Source organism: Cyrtonyx montezumae, unplaced genomic scaffold (genome assembly GCF_038088225.1).
Source record: "Cyrtonyx montezumae isolate F1298 unplaced genomic scaffold, pur_monq_1.0 scaffold_2, whole genome shotgun sequence".
Taxonomy (NCBI): Eukaryota; Metazoa; Chordata; class Aves; order Galliformes; family Odontophoridae; genus Cyrtonyx; species Cyrtonyx montezumae.
This window is the reverse complement of record NW_027071936.1, coordinates 17,025,326-17,050,193: the sequence shown is the minus strand read 5'-3', so window position 1 is coordinate 17,050,193 and position 24,868 is coordinate 17,025,326. Positions and strand designations below refer to the sequence as shown.

Below are 24,868 nucleotides of genomic sequence, written 5' to 3'. Positions count from 1 at the left end.
AACCTAAAGACTTAGGTATGTGATCGTGGCTGTGAGAGGTGGGAATCCAGCCAAAGATGGCATAGTTGCAGATGATGGGGTTGAAGTGACATGACAATACTACAGATGTAGCCAGTAGCACTGTGGTTGAGTTAAGAAGAGCAGCAGATCAGATAGTGGTACAGGGAAGGATCTTGACAATGTGGGGCATGAAGCTGTTGCAGCAAACAGGGAGTAAAGGAGAAGAGTAAGCTGTGTCAGTGGCGTGGCGAGGAGCCTGTGGATTCAAGCAGAAGGCAGGATCTCCATCATGGTCCTTAGGCCTAGATCTAAGTTCCAGTACATCCAGACAGCTGCTCACAGGTTTGCTCCTCCTGGTCCTTTCACAATCTGGCTGTGTCCCAGACACTTGAAACCCGGCTCTCCCTCAGCTGGTCTGGCTGCTTTACGTAGCCTTGTCTCAGCTTCTCACACAGCAGTCCTCCTTCCTAGCCTGGGGGTAGGCAAAGGGCTGTTGCTGCCAGGACTCCCTTGAGCTTGTGAGGGGCAGCATGGCCTCTTCCCAATGCCCAGCTGCAGTATTTGGCTTTGAGAGCTGAGACTCATGCCAGCAGAATGTATGATCTTTAACTGAAACCTCTAGATGGCTGAAGTGTGCTGTGGTTTCTGGCAGAAGGCTTACACTGACACATGCATAGAGAAGTTTCTACTTTTTCATTTGTTTCTCAGGGCTGCCACAGTTCAGCAGGTAAAACTGTATAGTAATACTGAGGTGAGCTTCACTGCAAATAACCACAGTCAGGAAGGAATGTCAGGATTTTTCCATTGTAAAGATTCAGGACTAGTGACTTTTCCCTTCCTGGAAAATGCTTACTATCCTTCTTCCCATGCTTTCGCTCTCACCCACTCAGCACAAATTCATGTCATGTTGATTGAGTAAATGGTGCAGGAGGATGCTGACATCTGGGTGTTGGCAGTGTGTCTCCCAGATGGCCAACGTTCTTGCTTCCTCCTTTTTCAAGATAAAAGGGTAAAAAGCCCGTTAAATTATACTATAGAATTGGTCTGAACACAACAAAATGAATAGACCAACAGTTACATTATCATCCTCTACTGCCCTCTATTGAGGATGGATCCCTCTGCAGTTACTCACCACACAGTACAATTCCACTGACTTAGAGGTTTAGCCTTGTGAAAATCATAGCTTTTTTAGTACATATGCGCAGTTCAGAAAGCATTTTCACTTGCAAAGCTTAAATGTATGGTTTTTGACATGTTTACTGTATCTATTATTGTCAAGTTGTACACATGAAGGCAAAATTGACATGGATTAACCATCCAATCCCTTCTAAATATGCAGGGAAAACCTATTATATTAATAACCCGATTATTAACCAACCTGTTAAATAGTTCTGGGACAAGGTGATGTCATGTGGAACCTACTCTGTACATACAAAATGCCAAAGACTTTCAGTCCTCACCTAATCATCTCAGATTTCAATGGATGAAACAGCAATTAGCCATACTAATCACACCCCAAACTGGAATGACAGTGCATTAATTTCATAAACAAGAACACAGAAGAAAATCTTCCTCTTGACTTTAACAACTCTCTCTGCCAGTATGATTCCTTGGCAACATCATTCCTCCTTTGGCAATATTTGTAGAAAAATGTAGAGGAATGTCACAAGTTATAGTGATGCTAGGAGAAAAAGTTATAGAAAATATGACTTTATCCTGTATTTTTCTACCATTTATTATCTGGCGATCTCTAAAGGCTTTTGAAGTAATTATTTGCACAATAAATATTTGCAAATAATTATCTCAAAAATCACAGTGGACAAGCAAACACTGAATTTGTTTTTATTTTGCAGTCAGGGAAAATGGGGGAAAAAAAGTCTAAAATGTTTAAATCCAAGATGCCTAAAACTAGGATTTTCCTGGCTCCTCTTCTGCTTTTGGAATGAAATTTTTATGTTCAAAAATGTGTAGCACTTTAATCTGCACAGGGACAACAGGGATTTCATGCTGGTAAGCTGCATGACCTAAAATTTTTTTTAAACAGATATTTCCCACTGTAACATATTCATCCTGAATATGATGAAAAAGGATGAAAAAACCAATATGTTCAGGTTACAGCTGTGAGGATTTGAAAATAAATTTGCAAGAAACGTCACCTATTCCTAATGAGAGAGAAAGAGCAATTTCCTGGTCTTTCCACGTGTCCCTACTATTTTCCTAAGTGCCCAATGCTGTTTCTAAGTTCTCTCCCACCTTTGACAGCTAAACTGTGGCAAGATCCTCTCAACAAAACTTGATTTTCCATCCCTTGTATAGAAAAGCAGGTAATTTTTACAAAAGTAGGATCTTCATGGGTATCTTCTGAATCATGAGTTCCCTGAAATGACAGGTTTACATTCCAGCAGCATTCACCTGTCAGTTTGAATCTGAGCTCCATGAATTAGGTGTGTGTGTGGGGGGTGGGGTGGAGGGCGAGGGGGAAGGTGGGTGAAAAGAATACACAATGCTATTAGAGCTCTTATGGCATTTCATGAAAGCAATAGGCTGTCTTTTGCTGAGAAAGGATTCTCTCCCACAGACCATCTATGTGGTTTCCATCTGCACATTAATTGGAAACTGCTTGGGGTAAAAAATGTATTCTGTGTTTCAAATTACAGCTGTTCCAGTACCCTGGAAAGGTGGAGAGAGCTCTCTTCCCACAGTCCAGCCCTCTAAGGGAAAACCCCAAGGTCTGGTTGCAGACCTTGAGCAAGGAAAATCTGGGGCATTCGGGTGGTATTGCCTGTACAGAAATGGAGTAGTGTGCATGGCTTGTCTTTGTCTGGCAAAGGACTATTTGCTGGCTGCACTCATGCTTTGAGTCTCCAGAGAGAATCTCCTTCTCTCTGCCAGCTGTGGTTGAAGGCATATATATTTTGTGTTGTTTCTGCTGGGTAAAAATCTCTAATGTCTCCAAAAGTGTTCCCGATGACTTCCTTCTGGCATGGGAGCCTTTTCCATGAAATACTTAGAAGACTGGAAACAGGTGACCACCCTGAGCACAGCACCCTAAGCTGGAAAGCAGCAGAGGCCGAGCAGATAAACCGCTCTGGGATTTTGCCCTTTTACTCAGGCCCTTTCTGGAAACTGAGGCTGGCATACAGAAAATGACAAGGACCTCCGAGAACAATGTTAGCCAGTAGATAAGCTTTGCATTGCTTTCAGTGTGAAGGGCACAAGAGTGGCTTATTCTTGATCAGTTTATCACAGCAGCATTATGTCTATGCAGTGGATAACAGTTTGAATAACAGTCACTTTCAAGGAGCACTCACAGAGCAAATCTAGCTAGATTTCACTTAATATAAAGCCTACTTGGGCATCTACTCACTGTGCTTAGGAGGTGGTAGGCACAAGCACCAGAGAAAGGGCCAGGGTGGGTTGCATACCTACTGAGAAACTTCTTACAAACTTGGGCTCTATGATGAGTCCCCTTTCAAATCGTCCTTGGAGTATTTTAAGAAAAAGAAAACCATTATGAAACAACAGAGCAGGTTTATTGCATAAGCAAGCTTCATTCCATGGTTATAGAATCAGTTGATTTAGGTGGTCATCTACTGAAGTTTAGAAACCAGAAAGATTCCTGCACTGATCCAAGTTTAAACCTCTCTCTGGTCTGAAATCAGAGCAGCTGACTGACTTTCTCTCCACAACAAGTAAGTAATGCACAAGAGGAAAGAGCCATATGGAATAGCTGTTACTGTGATTAAAATCGTTGGCAGGTTAATTTTAATTCATTCTAAATGCAGGTTTGATGGAGGGGAAACTGCTACATAGCATTTAGCTATACTCTCCATTTCTACACAGACTTTGCACGATACAGTTAAAGCCCAATCCTTCGTTTCAATGGGGCTGGAAGCTCTGAAATTATGAAAGCAAATAAAATTGAATAGCAAACAAATAAATTCCAACATGATCAGTGATGATGAGAGAACTCCAACTGGGTTCTCTTGGGAGCAATGATCAAGAATTAAAGACTTGGTTTTTTTTAAGTTAACAAATGAAGCTTCTTTATTCTACTTAAATGGGATAAGAAAAGCCCTATTAAAGAGAGCTAACAGAGATACTAATCTGCCAACCACATCCCTGTTGACTCCAGTAGAAAGAAAAAAAAGAGGGAAAAAAAAAAAAGAAAGGATTCTCAAATATTTAACAAAACCCAAATGAAATGAGAGGAGCAAGAGATAATTCAAAGCTGTGCAACTCTGAGAAAGTTATTCACAATTCTCTTTTTATAAATGAGTGGGGCAGTGGTGTGGGGTGCAGCTCTCATCCCGTATGCTCTAACCTCCAGAGCGTACAGCTGGCAGGTTAGCAGCAGTGGCGTATGAAGAGGTGGCCTGGGCTTGACTGGGGTCTTTTGTTCTCTTGGTTTTGACTAAGGACTTGATCCCCCCAGGCATCCTGCCTCCCTGGGATTACTTGCCTTTCTGGCATGAAGCATCTCAGCAGGTGGCTGCTGGGGGGAAACGTGCCCACTCCTCAGCACTGGCCTGCTTTGCTGATGCACTGGCAGCCTGTCCTGTATGCTCATCTCCATATAAATATTGCTTAGGCTCTGAATTTGGCCAGTTGTGAGATTACTGCACCATCTGTAATCTGTACACTCTGAACCTCTGCCTGGCTTGCTGGCTGCGGGGCTATCTTCACAGCCCTGCTGCATCTCCTCCTCCCATGCCCACGTGTGCTCAGTGGCAGTGTCCAGCATCGATGGCTTGGCTAGCAGGGAGAGCAATTGCTGTGAAGATGTGTCAGTACTGCTGACTGCCAACACAAGGAGACAACCTGAATGTATGCCCAGAGCTCCTTAAGAATTAAGTGGTTACTGCACAACCTTGCGGCTGTTTCTGCACAACCATGGTGACCTGTGCTAGCTAGATTAATGGCAGAGCAGTGCCATCAGTTCACAGGGCTTTGTGGGCTAATACCTCAGCAAGGGGGGAAAGGGAGGCAGCACATGTGAGATGAGGGAAAGATCTCTTGGCATGTGTGTAGCACTAAGGTAGGAAGGAGCCACTGATAAGAGAACTGAAGGCAAAATACCCACACTAGGCTCTGAAATAGAAAAGGTGGTGGTGGAAAAATAAAGTGTGATCAGACACTGGAATAGCGAGACCAAGGTGTCTCCACATTTGGTGATACTCAGCACCCATCCAGACATAGTCCATGGACCGTGCTGCAGCTCACCTTGCCTTGTGAAGGGGAGGACTAAATGTTCTCTAGAATACTATTCCAGCCAATTTTCCCCTTTCAACAAAACTCACTGTGAACTCTAACTGCCACCTTTTGAGAAAATCAGTATACTTCTCAACTGATTCTCTCAAAAGACTGAAAAGTGCTAGAGATGCATGCTCTTAGAGAAAACTCACAAAATCTCCATGGACTACACTTTTAGATAAACGTTTGACTTAGCTAAACATTTGACCCCTGAAAAACAGGCAGTAAGATGCTTCCTGACTTACTGTTAATGACTGCATCCAATAGAGCAGAGATGAATCCAAGGCCATGATCAGTCTCTTTGGGCAAGTCCCAGCACTTCTAGCTCCTTTGAGCAGAAATTCCTATAATAGAATCATGACACAGAATAATCAAGTCACTTATCTGAGTTGTAAAAGATTGGAGTTTTGACAGTGATTTCAATGAGAGGGCAACGAGGTCCTCTGGGTTGGGCTTTATTTTCCAAAGAACCAGACCTGATTCCTAACACTGGAGATATGCTCAGAGTGCAGGGCTATAAGTTTTAAATAGAAACTCCTTTTAATAACCTGGATTTAATGCATTTTACAATGTATTTATTATCTCACACTGTGATATTTTGTAACTTAGATTTTCAGCTAACGAGTAGCTCATCTAATGAAAATAATGATTTTTTCATGCTGTACTACATGGAAACTTAAAGTATTTCAATTAAACAAACCGCCTCATTAGTGTGCCTTGATAATATAGTTGAGTTTTCTTTGATATGGTCAGAAATATCTAGCATGCTTTTGGGATGCAATCAAACTCTCCAATAAACTTGTTGCTGAAGACAGCTGCCTAGCACCATGTATTTCCTGAGCAGTCAAATGACCTAGTTTAGAAGTGTTTGAAGCCATCTTATACCGTGGAAGACGAACAAATTAACCTTGTTTAACAAGTAGTTTTCAATTTGTGTTCCAGAGCTCTTCTGCACTCTGTCATCTCTGATGAGCAGCACGGCCTTATTTCATTCTTCCTTATACCTATAATATATACTTAATGCTTAGTGCTCTGACAAGCACCTCTCACCTGCTGCACACACCCTGGCAGGTGGCTCTAGCCTTGCACTCACAATGTACCTGAAGCCACAGGCCTGGTTACCTGAGGTCTTCTTTGCTCTTCTGTGCTCTGGGAACAACAAAATCACAGCCACTGCTGCTTTTCACTTTGATTTCTTTGTCTTGATCCCTTGAAAGTCTTGGTTGAATGAATATTACGGAGGTAGTAGAGGAACCTACAGCAGAAACCCAGTTTTTGGTATAGTCAAGATTAAACTGAGCTACAGCATTGCAACAGCAGGTTTGAGGGAGTGTAGCTAGTGTTTGCTTGGATGTGGGGTCAGACCCTTGGCTATTATAAATCAGCACAGCTCTGTACAGGGAACTGGTTTTTATCAGATGAAGATCTGGGTTCACATTCCTGTCATTTCTCTCATAATGAACTATTCTGTGAAGCCCTATTTCTTCATAGGGCTAGCGTACATTAAAGTCACAGTGAGGTGCTGTAGTTCAGGCTCTTTCCTTGGAAAATTTGCTTCAGATCTGGGTGCCACCATAGAAAAAATGAGTTACAGGAAATCTCTGTGATCATAGAAAGTAATTAGCCACTCCTCAGTCAACTGCCATGGACCGAGTGTCAAATTCAAGGTATATTGGCCTTCTATTTATATTCCTACAAAGCAAAAGCAGATGCAAAGTCATTTCTTAGGTACAGCCTTGTCCCCACTCCAGTGTACCTGTGGTAGCCTTTCTCTCCAGACCCTGGTCAGTTCTCTGAAACAGCGCTTTGCAGTGGCTCTGTATCATTTTTACAAACGTATTAAGAAACAAACAAACAGACAGAGAAACATACAAAAAAAAAAAAAAAAAAGAGCTTCTTGCTCAGCAGAAGTATCTTGTAGGCTGTAATAAATTTGGGAAATGATATGGTATCTCCCATCTGAAGTTATTTTTCCCTCAGCAGGAAAACTAGTCTGGACCATGTTACTTTTGTTTCTAATCAAGATAATTGTTGATGTCTTTTCTTCCTAGCTCAAAGATATTTGCCCTTGCCCTGTTTGCAAATAAATATTTAGAAGCTCCCATCCACCTACACCTGGCTGTTAGAAAAACCTGAATTCTAAGCTTAACATAAGTTGGCAGTGTCCCTTTAATCAAAATTTAATGCTTATCTTCAATCTCCTCAAAGTACATAAAGTCTTGAGGCTTCAGAAGAGAAGGAATCATTAGTGCTGCAGCCTGCTGCCGCTTTCTGCTGAGTGGGAAGTTGGACCACGAGTTATGCAAGTGTAGGCACTGTGCTGCTCTGCACAAAGCCATTTCAAGGTCAGTCTATAAGACCTTTGGTCATTTGTTGCTAGTTAGCCTGTGATGCTGAAAAGTGCTGAGCTCCAGTGCAGCCATTCTGTTCTCTGGACCCGTAGAAAACCTGGCTTGGGAGCAAGCACTTGGAAAGCTGGCTGGGAGCCGCTCTAGAATCTTGGCCTCCAATCTGTGAGTATGCAGCTCAGAATCTCACATAAGGAGCAGACTGTCTGATCCCAAGCGTACTCCAAGTTCACCACAGCTTTATGAAAAAACAACACCTTCTGGGGTTTTTGCCATACGCAGCAAAGTGCGGTGTTGCAGAAATATTTTGTGGGTTGCTCTCTGTCCAATAGATAACCTGCTGCTCTGCAGTCACAGCTACCAAACGTTCATCCAGGCATTTCTTTCAGCACAGTGCCACATTTTGTGTTGATATCAAGCAGTGTAACGTGCTTTCTGTTTTAATATGCTCTGTTGTTTTCTCCTCAAACCATTTCCTTTTTCTCCCACATTCTTTTCAACCATGGAGATCGTGTGCTATCTGACATTATTTCCTTATAACAAAACTTCCGAAATATAGATGCATATGGTAACAATAACAACCTTATTTTTTTTTTTTGTTAACAACCTGTAAATGGGTATCCAGACACCTATTTAGATATTTCAGTGTGTTCCTAATTGTTAAGGTACAATTAGACTAAAAATGTCCACAGCCTTAGGCACGCATATGGTCTCTCTCTCTCTCTCCTCTCCCCTTTGCATTTACCATGTGGAATAGCATGCTGGGCTTTTATTATAGAGGGTTTGGTTTGGATCAAGCTTCCATTGAATATAAATTTGAATTCCAGAAGATCACCCCAATCATTGCAAGTATTTGCCTAATCTTTAGCATGCTATAGCACAGTCCTAACCATTTGCACTATGTTAGAGTTATGGCTTTTAAAATATGTTCATTGCCACAGCAGGGCATTACCATGATAGCTCCTGTAGTGAAAACCAGTGTGTGGGGACCCTACACTGCAGGCAACACAGCCCTACAGGTTACAGGACTGCAGTCTCGGTTCAGTGAGTTAGCAGTAGATCATTGTAGACGGGCAAGTAAGGCTTCAGAGTGCATTCAAATGTACCAAAGGTGCATCCAAAGGGGTTCTGTTACCTTCTCAGAAGGCATTTATGAAGAAGGGTATGAAACAATGGTGAGAAGGCAAGAGACAGCTTTTTTCATAGACACAGTGCCATAATATGTATATGCTTAATGGAAGGGGGAAGGGAGGATGCTTTCTTCTCGCTTCATATGATGAAAATAAAAAGTGATCAGGATAGATTTTTGTTATCCTCTGGGCATTAGAAGCTTAAATGCAAAATGCATGACTTATTATATCTAGCTAACTCTTAGGGGTAAATATGCAGTATGGGGAATTAGTTGTCGTTAATTGGACTTATGAGCTGAATTCCCAGGGTGCTGCACTGGAAGCAAACCCCCTTTGTTTTAATATTGAAACAGGGAGAATCCAGCTCTGTGGTGGATTCGTTTCGATATACCACAACAGAGCATGCTGCATCATCTTTATCGGGAGATTCAGGCTTTTGTTCTAGGAGCCAGTCTAATCTGCACATGCTGACAGAAAAAAATAATCAAGTAGCAATCCCAGGAGCAGAGGCCACAGGTCACACACATCCCCTAACACACTGTTTATGCTGACCCTTCCTGCAGAATTAACTGCCACTGGTATAATCCAAAAGGTAACAGAAGAACCAGGCTAGCCTATGTGTTCCTGCAAGTAAAACATCACAAAAAAAAAAAAAGTTCCTGGTGCTCCTGAAGTGCTCAAAGAAATAACCCAAGGAAAGCATTTAAATGAATTATAAACCCCTTCTAGAACCTAAGCAGAAAAACCTTCCTGTACCTCTTCATCTATCTTTAAATCACGAACACAGACATATATTAAAGGATATACTGATGCATGATTGACCTTTCATTATTCTTTACCTCTCCCCTCACCTCAATATAGTCAACATTTGCCATGAGAATTTTTTGTGTTTCAAGGAGCAAAGTCACAGCAAAATGTCCAGAATTCCACCTTTGACGTTTCATCTCTCGCTCTATAGTTTGGTCCCCGTACATTCACAGCAGTTTTATTGTTCATTGGACTAGAAATGGAGTCTAGCCTCTATCCTTTTCACCTGTTGTTGGGGATGGTTTAAATTTACAGCAGATGGCCTTGAGCCATTTCTTGTGGTGGTCAGCTTTGTGAAGAGCAGTAACTGCTCATCGGTGTTTGCTACTCTCCCAGAACTTCTACAAGTAAAAAAAAACAAACAACATATTTCTCTCTACACAATCCCTGAGATTTCTTAGTAACATGAGTTACTCTCATTTTTAAGATGAGAAAATTGGACGTAGACCCACTAGGAATGTGCTTAGGAGGACTTGTAAGGCCATGAGAAGACACTCCATTACAGACACCTCAAATTAAGGTAACCAGAGTTGGTGTCCACCTGATTGATTGCACTGCCCTTGTTATTTATCCAAGCCTGCCATAGGAAGCTGTGCCACTTTGATCCCCCATTTTAGACACCAAATGCAGCTCAGGAGTAGGGCAGCTTCACGGCTTGCTTCAAGCAGCTGCTGTTCATGGGAAGGAGCAGAGATGCACTCATCTCGAGTAACTCAGGAGACATTTCCAGCATGAATCTTTCTGGAGATGTGAACTGCCTGTGGCATTATACACATTTCTGGGAAAAGACTGCCTCCATGCCCTTGATGCCTGGAGGGCCAGAAGGCTTAGACGTGAGCAGCAGACAGGATTTAGCTTGCATTTGGCACTGAGGATGAAACACAGCACAGAAGAGCTACCCAGAGTCCCTTTATTTTATCATCGCTCCGTACGATGGATGGGCGGACCGGCATAACACGGCTTCACCAGGAGGACCGACAGGGGAAATATGTTGGGCCAGGGACTGCTCCCTCGCCTCGGGGTCTGGATGAAATGCAGCTGCGAGAATTCACGGAGAATTCACGTCTCAGCACGTGCTCTGCCCACAGGCTGGGTACTATGCTCCTCCTAAAGACTTTTGCAGGGAGAAGGGAGTGTGCACAAAGCCTGTTTAATTAGGCTTTGTGTGGGAAGGACCAGCTCCATCCCAAGTGGAATGGAGGATTACATGTCTCCTCCAGATGGCTCGATATTTTTTTTTAAAGGCAAGGGAAAATAAGCAGGTGTGAGCATGGGGCCTACCTGTATTGGTTTTAATCAGCAACTTTAAGCAAACTCAGTGTTCTCATCAGAAAAGGGGAAAAATAAACAGCTGAGCACTGTGATTCATTTACACTTCAAATATACTTTGAGTTGGTTATTCCTCAATTAATCAAATAGCTGGTGTATCCCTAAAGTAGTATAAAGTGACACGCTGTGTGAAATCAATTTTCCCTTCCAAAATCATTAAATTCAGTAGCCTGTGACTACATCCCTGCTAATTCTAGTACCGGTCCTTTCATCCTCCATTAACTTTGGCACGCCTAACAGGCTGTCAAAAATAATTTCCCAGAACGTAAATAATTCAGAAATTAAAAATTAATAAATAATAACAGAGAGCTACTGGGAGATAGACTGGGTCAATTAGTCAGCTCTGCATTCTGTTTCTTCGCAGCAGGGGGGCAGCCACATTCGTTACTGGAATCTTTCCTCCGATTCCTAGGTCTGATTTACGGCTCTTCATTACTGGATCCAGTCAGACACAATTACCTCCATCACTATCTCAGTTCCTAACTTCAAAGAAACACACATTTTCTTGTCTGCTTTTTTTCTCCTTGCAGCAGCCTCAGCTTGACGTCCCTGGAATTTCTTCCACGCGGACTAATTAATAAGACTTTGACTTATCATATTCACTTCTCTTCTTTGATGTCCTACCTTAGTCAATCATCCTATTTAATTAGAATTTCAATGATAACTTTACTTATCTCGTGGCTAGATGTAAATTAAAATAACGGGATTTTAATTCTCTTTCTTACGGGGTTATGACATTTCTGACAGAAAAAGTTTCAACCCAAATATGATGTTATGTACTTGGAGTGCATTCCACTAAATTGTTTTTCCCTTTGCTACAAAATAATTTTGCTTGTTTAACAAGCTCCACTGAAATGGAAATGAACTTCAGTTTCTTGTAACGTAATTTGCACAGGTCCATGTTGTGAAAGGTTACATTGATATAAATGAATATCATCTTTGTGACACATGCCATGTATTTAACAAGAAAAGATAATGTGATTTTTAGGGGGGGGGTGGGGGGGGGAAGACTTCAGATAGACAATAGACCACAGGACTCCTTCCTCTGTGCTCCCTTTCAGTTGGCTCCTAGTACATTTGCAAGGCTTCTTGCTCTCTTTCCTCATTTAAAGACCTATTCCTGCTGTTTGTATTGGAGCAGCACACAAGGTTGGATTCTGATTTAAATGAGGCATTTCTGAAAGACATAACTACTGCTGTTCAAAGAAATGTTATTGTGGCTGAGAGTTAACAGGAGCAGTACATCCCTCTGCCAGCACTTTATTTCTCTCTTGTGGTACTATGTGCTTGCACATGGGCTTGTTTTCCTTCCTGTGCCTTTGAGAATTCTCCAGCCTATGACACTGTCTGGATACAGACAGGACAGAGGCAAATAAAGGTGACAACAATCACTCCTCTTTAAATTAAAACTTATGATGCAGAAGAGCCCCTATGACTGCAGAGGCTGCTGAAGCATGGGAGTCCATGCGAAGAGGCTGGTGGAACAGTGGAGTCCTAGAAGGGCTTGGGAGATCCCTGGAAGAGAGGCAAGAGGGTCACAAAAGTAAAGAATGAGGATTTTCAGAGGTCCAGCCAGGCTTGTCAAGCCTTACTCATGTTGGCACTTGTGCTTTTCCTGAAATGGACTTTTCCATGTGAGGATGTGAATGCTGTGTACATAGACAGGGATAGACAGGAAGGTAAGGAGAGAACTGTGTGAAAAAGAAAGCAAGAACGGTCAACGTAGCAAGAAATGGTCTTAAACAATGAACAAAGCAATCTTTCTGGAACATTAAATGGAACACAGTGACAACAGGCTGGCCCACGCAAAATGCTACACATTGCTGATCTGCCACCAGAAATGTTTATCTTTCCAGTCATCTTTGGCAGAAAAGAGTTTTCTGGTTTTACGCTGACAGTAAGCAAACACTCCCTGGAAACTTCATGCTTTCTTAAGGAAAAAGACTGCACCCACAGGCCCTATGCTTCCACTTTCCTCCTAGGGAAAGAATGCTTTTTATAGCTGCCACTGGTCCATTTCCAAGATGGTGGTCTGTGCATTTGCTACTCCATCCTCTTTGTTGTATTCAGGGAAAGAAGAAAGTGTAGGAGTAGTCAATGAAAGGAGTTGAACATGGAAAAACCTGCCCCCCGATGAAGCAGTTTGGTCCTATGAAGAAGTAGGAGTATTAGAGAGCAAGGGAGAGCCCCTTGACTGGTCCATAAGAAGTAGGTTTAGCGAGCTCGTCTTTCAAATATTATCCCCAAACTAGATCGCACTAAACCAGTTGTCATAAAGCTAACATTTCTAGATGCTCTTGCAAGTGACTCGCCTGACAGCCCCGTGCCTATTACAAAAGAAAACGGTTGAAACAACGATTGAAGCTGTAGGGCAGAGCATCACTGGCAGTGAGCTGCTGGCATTGAAGTGCCAGCTTCTAAATTCTCCGTGGTCGAGTTCACAGCCCCAGGTGGGTAAGCTCCAAAAATATCAATACTGTTGCCCAGTAATAAAGCGGTGACCTGTTGCTCTCGCAACATCTGAACTAAACTGTTCCATCATCATTAAATAGTGTTCTTTTAACAATTGGATCCTGTTACACTTTTATACATATGCACGATTATTTAATGTAATTTAATTGTCTTTCTTATTCCCCTCAGGGTTCGGGGCCTAGAAAGTTCATGTAAAAGACTCTAATTGCTCTGAAATGTACTTGTTGGAAATACACTCCAATTTTAAGTACACCCTAAAAATCTAGTTCATACGTATTTTCCTTCATGAATTAGAAAAATTCCGGTGTCCGTAATTTGCACTTAAAAAGAGCCAATAATTAAACAGCCCCCCCCCCCCCCCCCCAAATAATCGCCGATCGAAAACAGTGAACTGCAAGCTCCGAATCCATAAATAAGGCCAGGAGTGCACATCAAAGGGTTCTGAGTGTGCGCTGCTCTCGGGAAGCAAAGCTGCAGCAGCTAACGAAGGCGTGCAGCCCTACGTGCTTTGTGTGCAGCTCTCAGCCTGTAGCTGGCAAGAGCTACAAGGAAGAGGCAAGAAGCGTGGATAGCAGCAGGTAAAGCAGGGATAGGAGCGGTGAGGCCGGCGACACAGAGCATTTTGGGGCAGACCCAGCCCCTCCCGCATTACCCACCCCGTTGCCGTACAACATGTCGGCTCCAATGCAGCCCCGCCGCCGTACAGCATGGCGGCGCCCAGTCTGAGCGCCGCTATTCCTTCCGGGTTCCGGAGCGCCTCTATTTCAACCTCGACCCGGGCGCTTCTGCTTCCTCTTCCGGATCCGGCGGTGCCAGGTATGGCGGCGGGCTGCTTCTGGCCGCCGGCGGCTATCGACCTCCATCCGTCGCCATCTATGGCCCGGCGCACTCCGGGCGCGGCCTCGGGGGCTCCGCGGGTGGCTGTGCCGTGGAGCTGGGGCGGCACCGGCCGCTCTTGAGCAGGAGGAGGGACAGGGCCGCCACAGGCCTCAGCGATCGGAGTGCTTCGGTGGGGTCGGCAGCCGCCGTCGGGTCGGCGTCCTTTTGTCGTGTGGCGATGTGTCCTGCTCTGCTGCCAGCGCCGCGGCGGGCTGGGCCGAGAGCGGGCACCCGGCTGGGCCCTGAGCCGTGCTGCTGCAGCTGCTGTCACTTAGGAGTGGGGAAGGAGGCGCCATGTTCGCTTCCGAGCAGCTTTCAAACTCGGTGGTTCGCTGCAGATGATGCTGTTGTCTGTGAGCTTCCGTGTGGAGATCGAGCTCTTAGACCTTTGCTTTTTCTTATTTCAGGTGTGAAAAATGGTTCAGCGCCTGACCTACCGCCGTAGGTTATCCTACAACACAGCTTCCAACAAGACCAGGCTGTACGTAAGCTGCACTTCCTAGGAAAACTGGTGAAGAAAACTAAGCTTATGATTTGATTGTTAACTTGCTTTTTTTTGCCCTGTGTAGGTCTCGAACACCTGGAAACAGGATTGTTTACCTCTACACCAAGAAAGTAGGGAAGGCACCGAAGTCAGCATGTGGTGTATGCCCAGGACGACTTCGTGGTGTAAGTCTTAGCGTCATTGGCATAAGAATTTGACAGTAATTTCTTTATTTTTTTTTAGTGCAAAAAATACCTTTTTCTTGTTAGGTGTTTCTTTCCTCATGCGTTCAGGAAGAGTCTTTGATGTAAATTTTGCTGGATGAGTCTGTAGCAGAGCTAAAAGTTAGAACTGGGCCTATTAGGTTTTCACAAAGCGCGAGCCTCATTTGACTAATTTTTAGGGGAAAAGGAATGACTTTTGTATTTTAATGTACTGTTTTATTCACAAATTTATTCCTTTTTTAATGATGTTGCTCTTACTGGCAGATCAGAATGCTTGAGTGATGTCTTATTTTCAGTCAGTTTCTGTCCTTGTGTAAATGATCATTGTTCATAAGCAGTTCTAAAAGTTAATATGTTCAGAAACTTGTGAGATGAAAAAATCAGCTTTGGAACGCTGCAGGCAGCATGGATGCAAGCTGTGGCTTCAATCACTTTTTCTGCCTGTTCAATAGTCAGCTTTAGATGCTGCTGCTTTTTGAAGACAAACTATCCAAGTGTGTTTTTGTAATGTAGCTGTTACCCAAAGATAGGCAGTGCTCTCTTATATGCTTCCAATTTCTGCTTTCTGTAGGTGCGTGCTGTGCGTCCTAAAGTTCTTAAGAGACTGTCAAAGACAAAGAAGCATGTCAGCAGAGCCTATGGTGGTTCCATGTGTGCTAAGTGTGTCCGTGACAGGTGAGCCTACAGCAGACTAACTGTTCTTGTGGTGACTTAATGTGAGTTTTGAATCTTAGTGCATCTTTGTAGTGCAGGCCAAAATTTTTGAACGCTCTTCTGACCTCGTAGAATGAGGGGGTGGGGTGAGGGATGTATGGGGTACATTAGCAGCAAGGTGTGGAATTGTTCTTTTGGGATTTGAGCTGCATCCTGTGTTTGGAGCTCTTACGAAGCGTTTGTTCTTTGTGGTTTGGTGTTAAACATCGTTCTGGATTTTTGTACTGAGTAAAGATTTTTGTTCTTCTGCTTTGTCTTAGCCAAAATGTTAGTGAAAGATCATTTTACGGGCTGGTTCAGCCTGTTTCCATGACGATTGGGATGGGGGGACCCACAGACCCATGGACATCATTTTAATTTTTGACTACTTCTGATTTTTTGGTACTCGGTGATTGTCAGCATCTTAAGCAATGGTTAAACTTTAAGGTGGCTCTTGCTAAGCTTCCCTTAATGAAGTTTTATTGTGTCACAATTGTATGTCTGTATACTTCCTTGATAAGTTTGAGGAATAATGTGTATTACAAACAGTGTGTCAACCCTGTGAATGGTAATCAAAGCAGATCTCTGGAGTCAGCAGCATAATGCCAGTTTTTCATCTGTAATGCAAATGTTGCCAGCCTCTTTTTTTCCTCTTCTACGAGTTCTAAGCTAAATCTCATTAGGTGCCACCAAAGACAGGTTGTTACAGCTGCAGATCTTTAGCATAACTTTTCAGTGTTAGGTGCTGGGTTTTTGAGTGCTTCCCAAACACTGTGAACTTGATAGTTTGTTTTTAAAAGACGAATCTCTTTGCCTAAAAATACACAAAAATGCAGTCACCTCCTTCTTTGCAACTGGCAGCTCTTTGTCCTTTGTCTCTTGAAGCATTTCTGGTAGGCTGTTTTTGTTTTTATGTAGGCTCTCAATGTTTGAGGACTATCACATTGATCCATCTACGTGGTGGACCTGTATGCCTTTTTGAAATAATTGTATTGAGACATAACTTGACCTGCCACTGTTTGTTTATGGACAAAGAAGCTGTAATCCTGGGAGAGCAGCTGTTACTGTTTTACTGACTGAACTCATGTCCGTTTTCCTGTAGTTCTGAGGAAGAGAGCTGACCAGCTGGTCTCACCAGTTAGTATTTGAAGTACCATCAAATTAGTTAGCCATTGAGGATTTCAGCTTTTTTTCCTACCTTTTAAGTTAGTGGGGCAATCAAGATTTGCCTTACCTGCCTACAAGGCACCAACCCTACATTTGCAAACAAACAAGGGCTTTTTCCTCAAACCTGTATGTTTGTATGCTGCCACTGCCCCTGCTGCTATCTTTTGGTGCTGGCAAGAACACTGACAACTTCTTTCAAAGTAATATGGAGCTAATACCACACAGAACATTGTGCGTTTGGAGTCAGCAGAACTGATGTCAGCTTTCTTATTTTTATGTTCTTAATTGGATACATCTTGAGGATGTTGTGTTTCCTTTCCAGAATCAAGAGAGCTTTCCTTATTGAGGAGCAGAAGATCGTTGTGAAAGTGTTGAAGGCACAAGCACAGAGTCAGAAGTCAAAGTAAATCTATTTGTATTTTCTGCCCAATAAATGAAAGTTCCACTTTCCTGGTGTCTTGTCATTCAGCATGCCAGTGAAAGCTGGTAAGAGCTTCTCACAGCTTGGTAAAGGCAAAAATGGATTTTGATGTGTAACAGTTTCTGTTAGGATGCTATGTACAGTTGTGGAGAAGCAGGCCTGATTAAACAGGGCTCCTAGCTCTGTCTCACAATCCTGAGACAAACTGGGAGTACTGAGCAACCTTTTTTTCATGGCAGCGGCTGTACATGAAGTGTTTGGAAGACATCTAAAAGAAAAGCAAACAGCTGGCTAAAGACTAGAAGACAGTGCCAGATGAAGAGGAACAGAGCTAGAGTAAGCCAAAGGTAGTTAGTTTTTTGTTGATTTTTAGTATGTGCTGCAGTATTGTGGCTGTTCACACGGTGCCTACACTGGGTCAGCACTGGAGGTGGCTGTGATCCTGCACACACCAGCACTGCACGGGGCAGAGCCTGCTACACCTGGGAAATATAGCTCTTTAGTGCCCCAAGTCCTTACAGTAACATCCTCAGAATGGACTGATGCTGCAGTGTGTCTCATAGTGACGTGAGGCCTTCATGTCTCAGCAGGTCGTGTGAGATTCCTTCTGAAGGCTGCAGCTCACTAGAGGCTGTTTTAAGACTTAATGTTAAGTGCCCTGACATTTTTAGGTGCTGTTACTATAGTTAGTTTACACGGTTAAAATTTTATTAGCTGTTCCCTTCCTGTGCTAGTAGGAGCAGCAGGTTTAACGTGGCAGTGGGAAGTAGGGCAGGCACAGGGCTCTGGGGAAGAAGGAAGGTCGGAGGGAGAGTACTTTAGGAAGAGTTATTAAGAAAACGTCATAAACGTTTGAAGTCAGAACCCTTTGCTAACGAGTCAACAGCGGGGATGGACGGCTGCTTATGGGGTTCGTGGCCCTGTCCCCGCGGCCACGCTGTGCGCGGTCCCGTTCCCCACGAGGACGCTGCGATGGCGGAGCGCGGCTGCCCCCGCGCGGCCTGTCCCACGGACAGGGCTCCGCCCACTCCGCCGGGCGCCTTCCCCGCAGCGCGGCAGCGACACGTCAAGGCTGCTAGGCCCTGGCAGATGGGTAAAGCAGATCGTTACCCTCCGAGGAGCGGCTAGAGCTTCCGAACGCTTTCTGCACATCCGGAGCGTTTCTAGAGAATATCTTTCGTTATGGCGCGGGGTTGTTTTTTTTTTTTTGTTGGTTTTATCGTTGAATTAATAGATTAATTTTTCTCTTTCCCCTGCCAGGACCCGGCTGGGTTTCCGTTTCCGCCTTCGTGTGAGCGGTGCGCCCCGCGGCGGGTGCCTGTTGCTCGTGCCGCTCCGCCGCCATGGAGACGCTGTTCCGGCTGCCCTTCGCCGTCCTCGAGTGCCCCAACATCAAGCTGAAGCGGCCGGGATGGGTGCACATGCCGTCGGCCATGACGGTCTACGTGCTGGTCGTCGTGTCCTACTTCCTCATCACCGGAGGTACCGCCGGCAGCGCGACGTGAGGGGTGGGGGGGACGAACCCGCTAATCTTCATGCTCCCCCCTTCGCTTGAGGCTCGAAGCTGACGCCCTGTTTGTTTGTTTGTTTCCTCGCAGGAATTATCTACGACGTGATCGTGGAGCCCCCCAGCGTGGGCTCGATGACGGATGAACACGGGCATCAGCGGCCGGTGGCCTTCTTGGCTTACAGGTGGGAGCAGGGCCCCGTGTACAAATGAAGAAGCCGTGCTTACGGAGCTTGCCTCAAGCCTGAGCCTGTCCTTTGGTTAGCCATTCAAAAGTTTAAAAAGAAAAAAAAAAAGCATCGAAATTCAGGGGAAACTAGAAATATTCAATCTTTCAAAAGCTTTTAGGACTGAATATTTTGGCAAGGAATAGGTTTTGGTCTGGTACTATTTTTTTTTATTATTTTTTTTATTTCCTTGTTATTACATTTGAGTTTTTTAGTGGGCACAGGTACATATAGCAACGTAACATAATGTTCAGGATAATTGAAGGTCTGTCCTTTCAGCCTCTAATGTAATTGGGACTCTTGCACCTGAGGGTGAGGGAAGGGGAAGGTACAAATACATAAGTGTTCTCTCTCTTTTTAAAAATACCAAAACCATTGTGTAAATCTGTGACGTACTTTGTGTATAAACTTTGGATGTAGTGTATGATTCACACCAGGGTGGGTTGTTGCAGTGTGCACGTACTGGGCTCCGGTGGGGAACTGGTAGCACTTTAGTACAATTCAGTGGAAACAATGTGGATGAAGGTGAAATGGATGGTTTTGAGAATCTGTGGCAAAAATGAATGCCATCATTTCAATATTGGCATATATACATAACAGTTTCAGTTGTATCATGTCTACGGAGTCAATAGTATTGCTGATTACAGCAACAGGAAAAGGATTAGTTATTGTTGTATGCAGAAAACTGATCCAGGTGCATGCCCAGCATGCAAGTAGCAAAACCCACTGCAGGCAGGAGCTGCTTCTGCTGTGCACTGGAACCTGCAGGTGTGCTTCACGTGCCAGCACAGTGCTCAGAATGGGGTTTGTTCCAGGTTGGGAGTTAGGGTGCAGCTGCCTAAACATCGTGGTGGAAGTAAGACATGGAAAGCTTGTTGGCCCCCGCTCCGTGTCTTGAGTCATCTGTGAAAGCTGATGCTACTTTTGGAGTAGATATTTCTGTAAGCTGATGAGCTTGCATGGTATCCACTGGTATACACTCCTGTGCATAAAGCCATCATGTGCTTTGCAGGCTATTAGTAGAGGAGATAAATTACATTTTAAAGTTCTAACGTAGCTGTGTACTGTAAATTTTCTGAATTTACTTTGTTAGGAAGTTATCTGGCAAAATTAATAATCACATGTATGGCTGCTAAAGCAGGTTGAGTAGCTGCCTTTTGAAATACAAATAACTACTTTAAACTTTTTCTAACTCCTATGTTCTCCCCTCTCCCTTTTCTTTTCCTGTAGAGTAAATGGACAATATATTATGGAAGGGCTCGCATCTAGCTTCCTGTTCACAATGGGTGGCTTAGGATTCATCATTTTGGATCGATCCAATGCACCAAACATCCCCAAGCTGAATAGGTTTCTCCTGCTCTTCATTGGATTTGTCAGTGTGCTTTTGAGCTTCTTCATGGCCAGAGTTTTCATGAGGATGAAATTACCGTAAGTGACTTAATACTTTCTCTGCTTTTCTTCTCTTTTGTGGTGTCAGTAGTAAATGTAAGGGTAGCAGGAAATCATACTGGGTTTTCTAAATGTCTGGACCTTGGCTATAAGTTGCTTTTCTTCAGTGCTTTTTTGGAGCAACCTATCTTGAATAAATAACTTTAGGGCCCAGCTGCTATAAGACTGTGCTGTGGTTCAGAAAGAGGTGACAGATCCTGGTAAGTCAGATGATGTGATCAGTGAGTATGAGCTGTGGTGAATTTTAAGTTGCACTGAATATGGCAAATGAATTGTTTATGTTGACAATGTATGAGAAAGGTTGTAACTAAACTGCCTGCAGTGATAACAGGTTTTCAGAAATATCCAAGCCAGACTTGAAATAAAAGTGATGTTTCTCCATTTCTGCAAAACTGAACATAACACTGAAACATTACATACAACATTTTGGTACACTGATATTAAGAAACAAAAAAGTTGGGAAGATCTGGAGCTACAAATGCAAGAATTTCAGTTTCTGTTTTCTCTATTTCTAACTCCATCTCTTTTATTTAAAATATCTGAAACCAGGAATTTAGAGGTACCAGTAATTAATTTCTGGAGCAGCTGTATAAGATATTGACTTTGTAATGCCAGTCATCACTCCTTTCTTAAATATTTATCTTTATGTGTATTAAGAAACTGTTTCATAATGCAGACATCATGGGTTCCTTGGTTGCTGGCTAACTACTTGCTATATATTTTCCTTGTTTCATTGATTATGTATGTTGTGACAGTTATTAAATCCTTAAAGGGCTTCAGAGAAGATGAAGAGAAAAAGAGCTCAGAATTGTGTTCAATGTTAGGGGATGTCACGATATCCTGAATGTCTGAACACTGGTGGTTTGTGTCAAGGATGTAAATGAAGCAGCTTTCAAAAGGTGTAACCCGGGCTTCAGAAATTCTAAACAATTGCTGGAGTTGGATTGAGAGCAGTCTGATCCACTTTGAGGAATCATTAGAGAAGTTATATGAGGAAGGAACGTGCAGTTAAGTGGGCTGGTGCATACTTTGTTCAGGATGTACTGTTTTAAATAGCCTTGATGCGAAGTGTTCTGGCAGGCTGTGGTTTTTGTTTTAATACCACGAGTCTCTTGCTTTTTGAGGAAGTCCTGCCTTTGTTTGCTAACTTTTTTCCTAACAATTTTCTTTCTGTAGGGGCTACTTGATGGGTTAGTACCTCTTGTGATATATGAATGCCAAGGGTGAATGTGCTCCTCTTCCTGAAGTGTTTAAGAAACAGCAGTAAGAAACAAATTCCATAGTCACTACCACCAGGAAAGAGACCTGAACATGAGGAGTATCTGAAGAAAGTGCTCTCTGCAACCAATTTTTCACTACCAATGGCTGATTTGTCATTTTAAAACAGCATTTTATCATTTCTGTTCTAGAGCTTTTGAAAGGAGAAGGTTACTGAAGTTGTGTTTTGTGTTTTTTTTTCTAATTCCCAACAAAAAACCTGTCTTTAGCTCTGCCATGAAGTGATATTGCCCACTGGTTTTACAGTTCTTTGTTGCAAGGTCTGTCCTCTCTTCTCTGTGTGGGAGAATTGTGTGAATTGGACAGGAAACACTTGAAACATGTTACAATCTGAAAATAAATAACTTTGGATGCTTTACAGTCCAAATGCAATGTGTCTGAAATGATTTCCAAGGCACCTTTTGCCTTATTAATAATGGCTTTGTATGAGCAATTCCGGACATTCACTGGGAGAGGCAAACTGTATGAATGTGCTTTTGTTTTTAAAAAAGTGTATGAAAGAAGCCAAATAAAACTTATTTTCTATGAAGTTATTTGAATTTGATCTAGTTCCTGAAACTTGTTCTCACACATGCATCACTTATTCTGCATCCAGGCTTGATGTGCTCTACTGTACCATGAATGCATAATTTCTGCTTTATTTTTCATAGCTGGGTAGTTTGTTTTTTATCAGTATCAAGGGCAAGAAACCTCATATTTTCTGTGCACTTGTCCTTTATCTAAATGATATGCTGCTGTCACTAATCAAGTTAATTTACTTCTGTAGCTGCTGCTTTTCTGTTTGAGAGTTGAGGCTCCAACTTGTTTTGTCTTCATTTAAAAGGCTGAGTGTTACCATGATGCTTCATTAAAATGTGTTTGGGGGTAGGAAAGATCTTCTCAAACTGACATAAATGTTTTTCTCTGCGAGCCACGTGTGTTTGAGGCACTATTTTTTTCTGTAAAGTAACTGTCACTGAGGTGTTTTTATTCCCTTAGTTGTATGTATATTTGTGCATATACTTAACAACTAGCTCTGAAATGAGGTTATTTACCCTCTGCATATTCCCCTCGTTCTTACATACATTGTTTTCATTCCCTCATTCTTAGATGCAATGTGACTTCTGCGTTTGTTCATCTTTCATGTGTTTTATTAAGATTTAGGGTAGCTTAAGCTGTACTGTGAGGTTAATAACTACAAAGTTCCTGTTCCTTTCAAAGTGGTTATCTTTTAGTCTCAGATTTTGGTGTGACATATGCTTACTTTCAAGGAGGGAGATTTGATGTGTAAGTCTGTAACGTTACATACATTAATACATTTGGGGAATATGTTTGTCAAACAAGACAGATACATCACTGACTACAGTTGTTCTGATCTCCCTCTTGCTTGGTACTTTTTCCATTGCTGTTCAACTTCAGTGTTTGGATTTGCCACCAAATCTAAACGAGCATACTCTTAAACAGTAGTTTTAATTACATACTTGAATGCCTATGGTCTGTGAAATGCATTTGATTATATTTGAATCCTAAGTGATCTAACATGGAACAAATTGTATTTGTAAGTGAATAGTTTTGGGAAAATAAGACTTAAGACAATGACTGTCTCCTGCAGACAAGGTTAAATAGTCTTTGATGTTTCTTTGATCACAGGCTTTGAACCCAGATCTGCTCGGGTCCGGTGCTCAAGCAGAGGTAGAGAGGGAGCCACAAAACAGAATGCAGAGCAGAAGTAAGATAGACCACCCAGGATACAGGTGTGTGCTAGTTAGCAACTTTTCAGTATTTGTGGCTGAAGATTGGTTTATTTGGGATCTGGGCTGGGGACTTGATGTCACACGTGGAAAAATTTCTGCAGGACACTGACATCAACTGGGAGGAAGTACATTAGGGGAGTCAGAGAAAGAAAGGCTGATCTCTTGTGTAAATGCCTGCTGTTTGTTACAGGTAACAGCAGGTGGCCTCTAGGGTTTGAGCATAGTAAAAGGAAAAAGACAGAAAGAGAACTTTAATTAGCAATAATTCCAATTCGGTGATCTGAACTAGGGTGAGAATTCAAAGTTGAAACACTGTGTTAAAGGTAAAGCAGAGAATACAGGAACACAGGCTTTCCTTGATTAAAAGCAGCTGTTTGGCCTGATCAAGTAACAGAAAAGGGGCAGACTGAAATCTGGAGGTCTTAATTTTCAGACTCCTGCTGGAGAAAATACTAAATCTGTGGTTCCAGTGTAGGTTTCACTAATTTTGGAGCAGTGATGCATCATTGGTATAGTTATGGTATTTATAACGTTTGTAGCTCTTAGAAGTTACCATACACATAAGTGAACTCTTAACTGATTTAAGCAAAAAATAAAAATAATTTAAAAATTTAAAAAAAAGATAAAAAAACCAAACAAAACTGATTTAGGTAAAAAAATAAAGGTCAGATGGTCTGGTTTCTTTGGTTTTGCCCACTACAGTTTCTGAACTTTTGCAAGTTGTGGAACAGTAGCATGTTTAGAAGGTCTGTACCACTGAAAAAACTTCTAGCAGGTGTATGGGATCCGTTAGATCAGGGCCTGAAGCAGTGATTGAGCACCTGGTGAAGGGGCGTAGCCAGCCCTGGGAGCACAGGTGGAAGCAACTAACATGTGTGACCCACAGTCCACCCCTCCCTAACCTCATTTAAGGGCAGGCAGCTCCAACTGGAGTATCTCAAAGTAGAGATCTCCTCCTTTGCAACATTGGGTGAGCCCTGATCCTCAGAAAGAGATAAGTAATTCTTTCTTTATTAATGGATTGTGAGTGTTACCTTTCTTGGGTGATCTGGAACTGGATTAAAATAGTTACATCTGCTGCCTCCTATCCTTACAGTAGGAGTGTGACTTTTCAGCCATTTTGAGGGTTTGCTGATAAATATCTTTAGTGAAGATAATTATGGTGTTTTGATAAGTCTGAGTATGACCTTAAGGAATGTATAATTGTTAGTTAACACGTTTAATGCTTTTTACTGGTATTTTTTTTTGGTATGAGGCACTCCACACTGATGTCTGAAATAGAGATCCATCTTAAACTAAGGCGGAATATTTTGAATTTACAGTGTTCTGGTCCTGAATCTTATTATGCTTGATGGGATCTTGCATAACAGTCTGAAACTGCCTCAGCTTCTTTTGGAGCTCAATGCTTGTTCTAGTTAAATCTCACTTATTTTTCTGATGTGCCTGGAAGTGCTGTGTACAGAAGGA

General features: G+C 42.7%; 2 protein-coding genes across 2 annotated transcripts; both read left to right on the top strand.

The window, feature by feature from the left end:
- Nucleotides 1–14,596: 14,596 nt before the first annotated feature.
- On the top strand, nt 14,597–17,235 carry RPL34 (ribosomal protein L34). The gene is made up of 4 exons (XM_065736499.1): nt 14,597–14,699; nt 14,788–14,887; nt 15,498–15,601; nt 17,109–17,235. Exons 1-4 carry the CDS (start codon nt 14,635–14,637, stop codon nt 17,191–17,193), a joined length of 354 nt encoding a protein of 117 aa, XP_065592571.1. The 5' UTR covers nt 14,597–14,634; the 3' UTR covers nt 17,194–17,235.
- A 1,309-nt stretch (nt 17,236–18,544) lies between these two features.
- OSTC (oligosaccharyltransferase complex non-catalytic subunit) lies at nt 18,545–22,197 on the top strand. Its single transcript, XM_065736497.1, has 4 exons — nt 18,545–18,689; nt 18,806–18,899; nt 20,172–20,369; nt 21,567–22,197. Exons 1-4 carry the CDS (start codon nt 18,551–18,553, stop codon nt 21,583–21,585), a joined length of 450 nt encoding a protein of 149 aa, XP_065592569.1. The 5' UTR covers nt 18,545–18,550; the 3' UTR covers nt 21,586–22,197.
- Nucleotides 22,198–24,868: the final 2,671 nt, after the last annotated feature.